Source organism: Thamnophis sirtalis, unplaced genomic scaffold (assembly GCF_051295495.1).
Source record: "Thamnophis sirtalis isolate CommonGarterSnake01/CBP01778 unplaced genomic scaffold, rThaSir2_p1.2 scaffold_2, whole genome shotgun sequence".
Classification (NCBI taxonomy): domain Eukaryota; kingdom Metazoa; phylum Chordata; class Lepidosauria; order Squamata; family Natricidae; genus Thamnophis; species Thamnophis sirtalis.
Genome location: NW_028261382.1, coordinates 144,891,445 through 144,901,123, shown reverse-complemented (window position 1 = coordinate 144,901,123; position 9,679 = coordinate 144,891,445). Strand labels below are relative to the sequence as shown.

At 35.9% G+C, this 9,679-nt stretch overlaps 1 protein-coding gene across 1 annotated transcript in view; it reads right to left on the bottom strand.

Moving 5' to 3' along the window:
- Positions 1-1,764: 1,764 nt before the first annotated feature.
- KLHL14 (kelch like family member 14) overlaps positions 1,765-9,679 on the bottom strand; it is a 118,843-nt gene continuing 110,928 nt past the window's right edge. The window contains exons 7-8 of the mRNA XM_014057467.2: positions 9,038-9,195; positions 1,765-6,262 (exon numbers count right to left, since the gene is read on the bottom strand). Coding sequence (XP_013912942.2) covers positions 6,122-6,262; positions 9,038-9,195 — 299 coding nt within the window. The 3' untranslated portion in view covers positions 1,765-6,121. The remainder of the gene's footprint in view (positions 6,263-9,037; positions 9,196-9,679) is intronic.

The following is a 9,679-nucleotide window of genomic DNA, read 5'->3' as shown; positions in this document are numbered from 1 at the left end:
ATTATCAAATGTTGTTTAGTCCTAATGCCTTACAAGTGGCACAAAGGGATACAGGAGGAAGTCAATTACCTAAATCTGTAAGTAATATTCAGGGCTTACAGTTTTGCCAAATATTCAGCAGCCAATCTTCCTGTATAGAGTTTCATTGGGACTGGAGCAAAATTTAATCAATATGAGTCAAATCCTTATAAAACATATCCACAGCTTATCTTCTTTAATGTTAACAATGCTCAGCTAGGACCAATAGCTCAATGAGGTCCTTCTAATTGACTTCTTTGAGAGCAAAATGTTGGCATTCATGTCCTCAACTAAATAATTCGGCCACCCTAAAAATATTTCATTTATCATGATGTTACTATTTAAAGATGAAGGCCTGGAAAGCAAAATCTTAAAATTTCAGTCTGCATGAAGTCAGTAGATACTATTTGATGGTATATTTTTAGGAAACAGCACTGGGAATGGGGGGAAGCAATATTCTTATATCCTATAAGATGTAGCTTCAGTCCTTCCAAGATTTCCAATTCAAATTATTATTCCATTAGGATTACTGTCTAGCATTTTTTCATGAAGTGAATTAGGAAGCAACATGGAATTTCAGGGTATAAACTCATTTATCCCAAATTAATACTGGAAAAAGTATCAGTGGGAAGTTTGAGGGAACAAGAGAAAAATCATTACATTTAAAACTACAAAAAGGAAGTAAATGAACTCAGTTGTGCCCTGGTTAGTCACCAAGTTGGGCTGCACAATCTAATAATATAGTTGATCAGGACCATGCCGATGCGGTAATAATGCAATTGTACCCATAACGATCCTTTAGAATTAAAATACATAAATGATTGTGTATTTTGTAGAATATGCACTCTGTTTTGGTTTCAATAAAAGCCACGAAAGCCCAACTCTATAGTTTTAGCTTGCAATTCATGGATGGCTTATTAATCAATGCAAGATGCATTCATTGAACTGGATTAATCCTGCATAAGTAATTTCTGAATTTTCCTGCTGAAGTTATTTTTCATTTCTGTGAACAAATAATTTATGTGGATTTTCATATATCAGGATCACGGAGATTTTCCACAGCTAGATTTTAATTTCAATGACATCTAAGTTGGCTTAAATATTAGGGTGCAGAGTTTTGCATGAGAACCTCTTCAAAAATCTGTAATTGGTGTGGAACACTGACATGCACAGAATAAATCTGACAAGGTCCAGAGAGCTGAGTTCAGTTCCACTGATCAACATCTATGCTGCAGATTAACAGAATCATTTATGGCATTAAAAGCTCTCTAGAATTCATTAGCTTCCCCTCCCACTAACTACTCTGACCTCTAATACCACTATTTATTTATTTATTTTTTTGCTGTCATGAATTTAGAAACCTGGAACAAAACACAACACAAGATGCCCTGTTAAATCTTTTCCTCTCTTTCATTCTCTTTTCTCATACATTAACATTTTTAATAAGCATACGATAATGATTAAATTATACAACTGTATTTTTTTTAAAAAAAAAACCTCAACTTTTCACTTACAAGGAAAAACCCTTAAAGAGAGTTGGCCTATCAAAACAAGATGTTCAAAATATACGTTTCAACAAAAAACATCAATTTGGCATTTCTATATAGGATTCAGGCCAAAGAAACAATGCAAAATGATTGTGGTTAATAGCCAGATTTTTATGTATCGATGTGATGAAAGCAATTTTGAAAAAAAATAATGCTGGATAATTTAAATATGTTTAAACAGAGATTTGTCAGACAGGCATGTTAATACACAAGTTTTTATTTAAAGTTCCCTCACCCTACAAGCAAGCTTCATTTACACACACATAATACTGTACAAAATTTACACTGTTGGTGTCTTGTATGATTTCCTTGGTCATGCCTTCTAGAGAGTTAAAAAGATTTACATATAATACTCATAAATTCTTTAATTATATTTCTTAAAAAAGAATTTTAAATGATAAGACACCCCCCCCCAAAAAAAATCCTTACCCCCTAAAGTGGCATTTTAACAGTGGCACATGATAATGTTCAGTGTTTGACTCTTTTTTTGAATGCCATAAAATATTCTCTAATGTAGTGTTTGTGACAGGTTTCCTTTTCACATACCTATATACAGAGATATATATTTCTAAATACCATCCCTTCACCCAAATGATGATTGCACAATGTATTAGTTTACAAACAAATCTTTGAATTGAATAACACAAATAAATACAATATATCAGAATTCCACAACATAAGCAAAAATGGAATGAAGTTCCAGGATAAATATTTTAATTTCAAGGAATGTATTAACAAGGTTATTATTTCCCCTTTTTCCCTTTAGATACTATTCCTTCAACAAATGATTTGCTACCTGGATAAGGCAGTACCCAGCCAATTTTGGTGAAATTATATAGTGTCACTGGATTAAACATTAGTAAAATAACTACAAGTAGTTATAATAGTAGTAGTAGTAGTAGTAATAATAATAATAATAATAATAATAATAATAACCAATTATTATTAACTAGTAACCAATTACTATTATTATTATTAACTAGTAACCAATGCCAAATCCGGCGAAACAACTGGCCACTGTGATACAATTGCATAATAATAATAATAATGATAATAATCATGGCATAATGGTATAACACATACAAATTTTTAATATTTTCTGAGTAGCCCAAAACTTATGGAATATTATCTAGTAAATTGCTTCTTTTATTCTGTCTATTTATATGTTTCACGTTTGTATCCCATTTGAAGTTATGTACTGCCTTGCATTTTCGAATATACAATATTCATACAAATTACAAGCTAGACTTTGAACAGACAGACCATGAGTTCACTTAATTTTCAGAAACTGTGCTAATCTACATGAATTTAGAATTTGTTCCAAACACTGGAGTTCAAAAATATCATCTATGGCTTGTTATAAGCTGCTGAAATGAGATGAACGTTTATAGAATCCCAAGAAAGTCAAGATATATCTATTTATTTATATTATGACTCAATCCTTAGTCTACTCTTTCTGAGTCCTAGGCAAGATAACTGCATAGTGCAAGGGCCCTCAGTTGATTCCAGTGGAAGGAAGAAATGATAGAAGCAACATACCCTCCAATTTTTGTATAGCACTGATGAGAAGTGGTCCTATTTTTCCAGTCTAACAAAGGTATGGGATTCTTAGAGCACAGGGCAAAGCCAGTTGCCTCAACCAGATATATAATTAAATCTTGACTCCAGCAGTGCAAGATTTTACTCATTGGACTACATTTTAATCTAAGCCTTGAGGATAGGAGAAAGGAGTTTCATTGCTTAAAGTCTAAACAAAATATAGAAGAGTCTAAATTCCTGTTAGTTCTAAGTAAATAAATTAAATTAAATTAATTAAATTAAATATGTATGTAAATGTAATTCAACCTAGTAACAAGGACGAACTGCCATTTTGGAGCTGAATCCATGTTGGTTTCCCCCCTCTAAAGTAGATCTAGCTGCTCAGCGGATTAGTCAAAGGACTGAAGTTCAAATATTGAACAGTGCAAGGGCAATCCTCCTTTTTCTTTTGTGATGTTCCTGAATGTTATCTGATAGGTCAAGGAAACTCTGCTAAAAATGCTTAATGGCCTGAGAATGCTGAGCATCAGTTAGGGGATAGGGTATCAAAACATTCTGTATCAAAATAGGGAAATAAGAGTGGAAAATGAAAGTAGGTGGAGACCAAAATTGAACTTTTTGTGGCAATGCACACTGTTCAATTCAAGTATTGAGTGCTGGGCCAGGAGACAGGAAATATGAAGTCTTGTTCCATTTTTTAAAAAAAGACAGCAAGAGAGAGGGAGAAATGAGGGGGAGGGAGGGAGAGAGAGAGAGGGAGGGAGGGAGGGAGGGAGGGAGGGAGAAATTGCCAGTCCACAAAACTTAGCTACCAGTAGTTAAAACTTGACCTCCTTGCCATGCATGAACTATTCTATGTTGAAGATCATCAGAAATTAGTGACCATTTTGTTTATTTCTAAAAATCTCCAACAGGCTTTGATCTGTAGCTCAACCACAGCCTCAATTTGAAGATATCATTGGATACAAATGGTAGGTCAGTCAGTGCGGAGAACGAGATAGCACGAGACGTCTGATTTTATATAAAGCAGGTTTCCATATTCTGTATGGTTTTTGTTTCTTCTCTTCCTCCTTGTTTTTAATATAAAAAGGAACAGACCACCCACTTGAAGAATGTGAGAAAGGCAGAACAAAGCCCAGCATCTGATTCATTGTTTATAGCTTAGGGGGAACCACTAGGTTTTTATATCACATCTGTTTCCATTCTGAAATGCAGATTTACAAGCATTCAGCCCCAAGCTTAAGATATTATGGTTAATTATAATATTTGTTGTACCCACATCTAAATATCTAAAGTGGCAGAGATGGCACCTGACACACAATAGTTGAAAGGAAGTATATAAAAATTCTGCAGTCTCTGCTGCCTTGCATTCTGCGTATACTGTTCACATCTTTGGGGGTGTGTATATTATACAGCTTAACAGACATTAAACATAGGCAGGTAATCAGCTGCCAATTTTAAAAGGAGGATTCCAAAGACAGCAATTTACTGTGAAGAACACAACAGCTTCAAGCTATATGTTCCTTCTATACTTTTCTGCCCAAATCTTTCTATGCTGCATGTCCTCTCTGAATGATTCCAACTGCACAACACCTGCCTTACTTTCAGTTCAGTTTTGCTTGGCTATTGAAGCTGCAAACTATGCAGGTAGTCCTTGACTTATAACAGTTCATTGAGTGACTGTTCAAAGTTATAACATCACTGAAAAAAGTAACATGACCATTTTTCATTGCAGCATCCCCATGCTCATGTGATCAAAATTTACATGCTTGGCAACTGGCTCATATTTATGACAGTTGCAGTGTCCTGGGGTCACGTCATCATTTTTTGTAACCTTCTGACAAGCAAAGTCAGTGAGGAAGCCAGAGTCACTTAACTACCATGTTATTAACTTAACACTTTCAGTGATTAACTTTAACAACTGTGACAAGATAGATTGTAAAATGGGGCAAGACTCATTTAACAAATGTTCTCACTTAGCAGCAGAAATTTTGGGCTCAATTGCGGTCATAAGTTGAGGACCACCTGTATTTGGATTTAGTCGAGAACATATCCTAGTATGTTAGCTCTGAGTTAGGCCTGCATTTTTTTTTACTCTAGCATCGGAGTAGTTTATATTAATATCAATATTAAACAATTAGGAAATTTGCCAATCTTTGCTAATATTGTATATCACAAAATCCTCATGTTATAAAAGTACTGCACTTGAATTTTGTCCTTAGAAATGAAAAGTAAAGAATATTTACCATTTTTGCAAAATGGCATTCGTAATTATCAGATTTTAAACATTAATCAAAACTTTTAAAAGACACTCTAAACAGTACATGCTTATATGCTATGGAAAGAAGGATAACCAGAATCTGTGAACTTTTGCAGTAATTATTTTGGATTTATACTCTTGCAAATAACATTAAAGATTGGCACAGATCCTGAAAGCTACCGTAACATTTTTGCAATTCTTAATGAGGAGAATATTAGGGCAGAGTGTACATCAGAACAACCAATTTGTTTTCAATAGAAGCATTACATTATTACCTCTGAGTTTTCTTCTGAAGTTTGTTGCTTGCAGAGTATGTAAAGCAGTCATGGATTATAACTGTAATGGAGCAGACCATTCTACGATTCAGTGCTTTTCAGCACTACAATTTTGAATTACAAGTGGACTATCATTGTTACTTCAACACAGATCCCATGCAGTAAAACAGAATGCACAGTAATGTTCTTGTTCATTTTCTTTAAATTTAGTATCAGTATATGGGTCTGCAGCAGGGAAAATATCAATCTAAAATGGCCATCTGTCAACATGTGCAGTGTTCCATGCGTCTAACCTACTTGTCTGACAAGATACCAATTCATCTGAGATGGGAATTTGCTTAGTCTTTTTAAAAAAATCATAAATGCAGGTGTAGGAGTAGGATCTTGTGATCTGTGGTCCAAAGAACTGTTCTTTAAAATCATTACGTCTCCCATCATTCCTTTCCTGAATGCATCAATGTCCTCTTCTACATTTCCAGGACTTATTTGTTGTACGGCACACACACAGGAAGTATGACAGTAGAGCAAGCAGGACCTGCAAGTGGCTCAGCTACATCTCCTTCAAGCTCTGTCCAGGATCCTTTCTCAGGACTATAACAAATAGTAGAAGATTTGTAGGCTCCCTGTAATGCAATATAGAGGCTTGTTTAAATAGCTGAAAAACATCAATTCAAAATGTAGATAACTGTAACATGATTCATATTAAGAGCCATGGTGGCACAGTGGTTAGAATGCAGTACTGCAGGCTACTTCTGCTGCCTGCCGGCTGCCTGCAATTTGGCAGATCGCATCTCACCAGGTTCAAGATTGACTCAGGCTTCCATCCTTCTGAGGTCAGAAAAATGAGGACCCAGATTGTTGGAGGAAAATATGCTGACTCTGTAAACTGCTTAGAGGTAAGCCTTGGTAAGCCTAAATGCTGTTGCTATTCAAGAACCTGCTATGTATTAATCCTCAGAATGTTATGTTCATACAAGCCTTTCAGACATAAGGCTTTCAGTCATTAGGTTGACTCAGCCTTCCATTTTTGAGGTCAGTAAAATGAGAATCAAGATTGTTGGGCAAAATATGCTGACATTGTAAACTGCCCAGAGAGTGCTGTATATGCTGCCCACTATGGGGCCGTATGTAAATCTGAGTACTAGTGCTATAAGGAACGCAATGGCTCTAGTGGCTAAGACACTGAGCTTGTCGATCAGAAACGTTGTCATAATCCCTTGCTCTGCATAATGGAGTGAGCTCCTGTTATTTGTCCCAGCTCCTGCCAACCTAGCAGTTTGAAAGCACGTAAAAATGCAAGTAGAAAAATAGGAACCACCTTTGGTGGGAAGGTAACAGTGTTCCATGCGTCTTCAGTATTTAGTCATACCGGCTACATGACCACGGGGACATCTTTGGACAGTGCTGGCTCTTTGGCTTTGAAATGGAGATGAGCACTGTCCCCTAGAGTCGGGAATGACTATCACATATGTGCGAAGGGAACCTTTACCTTTACCTTACTAGTGCTATAAACTCTTATTTTAAAAAATGGCAGTGGAATTTTAGGATTGAGAGTGGACAGTGTAAAAAGTAATAAGAACCTGGTTATAATGATTGGGAAAAATAATCCAATTAATATCACTACCTTCTTTTTATGGGAAGTCCACTGGAAAATGGCAGGAGTCAGGGACTGATACTATATCTCCTCGAGGTCAGCAGTGGTCAGAGAGGTTGTTGCTATCTTGCTAGTTACTCCCCAAAAACAATTCCTAATACTCCCTTTGACAATGGGGCTTGAAATTAATACCTTTTGGATAACAAGATGGATGTAATGTATTTTCTAGACACAAAAGAATACTGCTGCTTGATTTGAAAAAGTGCTTATTGGGAACAAAGAAATAATATGCCAATGCAGAAATTACAGAAATTCTAGCACAGCTTACATATTTTGTACATGTATCATGGGATGACTGAAAGCTTTATGACTAAACAACATTGCTTGCTCCCAAATGTCTTGGAGGACTTGTGACCATGATGGAATAAATTAGTTAACTTGTTTCTTGCAGTGAGTTGGTGCTTATTTTTGATATTACAGTACTGGCATCTTTTAATGCTTGTGCAAGTTATTTCTTTGGAACAAGCATCAATGCAGGCAACCTTATTTTATTGTTTTTGTGCTATTTTAGATGTTCAGTTATTCCTTGTTTCGATTCTTATACTATTTTGGTTTTGTTCTTTTTGAGGCAGATGAAAGGTTGCCTGATTCTGGAATGAAAACAATTCAATAGCTGTGCTGCCTTCATTTACTGACAACTTTCCCTGGTTTACCTCTACAATCTGAGTTACGTCTGACAAGGCTTTGATTTCTTTGCTCTGGGAAGACCTTTGCAATTCTTCCAATTCTGCTTATGTGTATACTTTGTATTATAAATTGACATTAATCTGCTATAACCTCTGTTCTATTATTTCTGATTCTGTTAGTTTTTCCAAAACCGGTACATCCATTTCAAATATCCAGTTCTTGTTGGACTTGATCTCTAATAAGAGATTATTTCTTTATTTTCAATCACTTTATATTTGCAATGGATAAACATCTTTTTTTCCAGTAGGTCTGTAGCTGCTGGCCCTGATTGCTCAGCCAAGAATCCTGAGTCTGTAGCTCATTTTCATCCAGGAACAAGAATACCTAGTGTGATCCACATTTAACCGGGCAATGACTGAACGGGCATGTGTTTTTGTAGTTTACGTCTCACCATATTCACACTCTTCTCCTGGCTCCTCTAATGAGATTTGTCTAATTTGAACTGCATTAGTTCCCAGTGAGTTTCCAGTTAAATTCAAGATGCTGGATGTCACCTATAAAACTGTACATGGCATGCAGCCAGGTTATTTGCAGAATTATCTGTCTCCTGACATTTCAGTTTGCCCCGTCAGTACCAGAGGGTTGGCATGATCTGGGTTTCTTCTATTAGAAAATATCATCTTGTAGCACCTGGGATTGTGTTACAGCACTGGCCCTATGAAGCAGTATCCCTTTAGAGATCAGGATGGCCCTAACCCTCGGCAAGGTACTGTAGACCTGGATGTTTTCTCAAATAGTTGGATCAGAATGCTGAACAGCTCAGGGGGAGGATTAGTTTATTTTCGTGTCTCTGGATTGAAAATGGAATGTTTTGAGCCCAGATATATGCTGTTTTCTGTTATTATTTCTACTACTGCTACTGCTACTCTCACTTGCATTATTACTTAGGATGGAGTAACTTTCTTTCTTTTTCGTATTGTCTTCTTTATAATCCTCTGTGTTCAGTCACTGCCATGAAATAGGTGGTGGTAAACAATTGGTTAACTAAATAAACAGCATGCTATAAAATTAAAACCAGACAACTTAGTTAAGACTACATGTTCAAATTAATGCATACCATACTCCAGCTGTAGCCTCCAACAAGGTATATGCTGTCATCAAGAACTGCACATCCAGGACCACTTCGACCCTCTAAAATAGGAGTTTGCAAAATATTCCATTGGTCGCCCTTTGGGTCATAACATTCCACAAGCATGACATCAAGGTGAGAAAAACCTGTATATCACACATTCATAAAATAATTTGAATCCACTTATTTTAAATAATGACTGGAGTCACCATTAAAAAATAATTTGTCAGCAGCATAAAAAGACAATCTTTATACTTTGTTAAAATAAGAGGAATGAGCCTGTTAAAATAAAACTGCAAAAATGTCCTTTGATTTTCGTCTGAAATTCAGCTAACATCATCATAGGACATTATACTGAAATTCACCTTCTTAATTATTGGCCATTATCTTAATAGCAAACATATAGTGGTTTTATCAACTGTACCACCCAGCCATTTAGTGCTAAGAAAGATTCCTGGCCATTTGTTTTGCCAAGAGTATACTTTACTGAAGCTTACATTGTTACATAAGTAGCATAAGTGGAATCTGAGGTTTTCCCATGCAAACAACACAAAGGAACGTGTCCACACACACACACACACACACACACACAGCCATCTCCCAGTTTTCTGCAAATGTCCAATCAGGTGC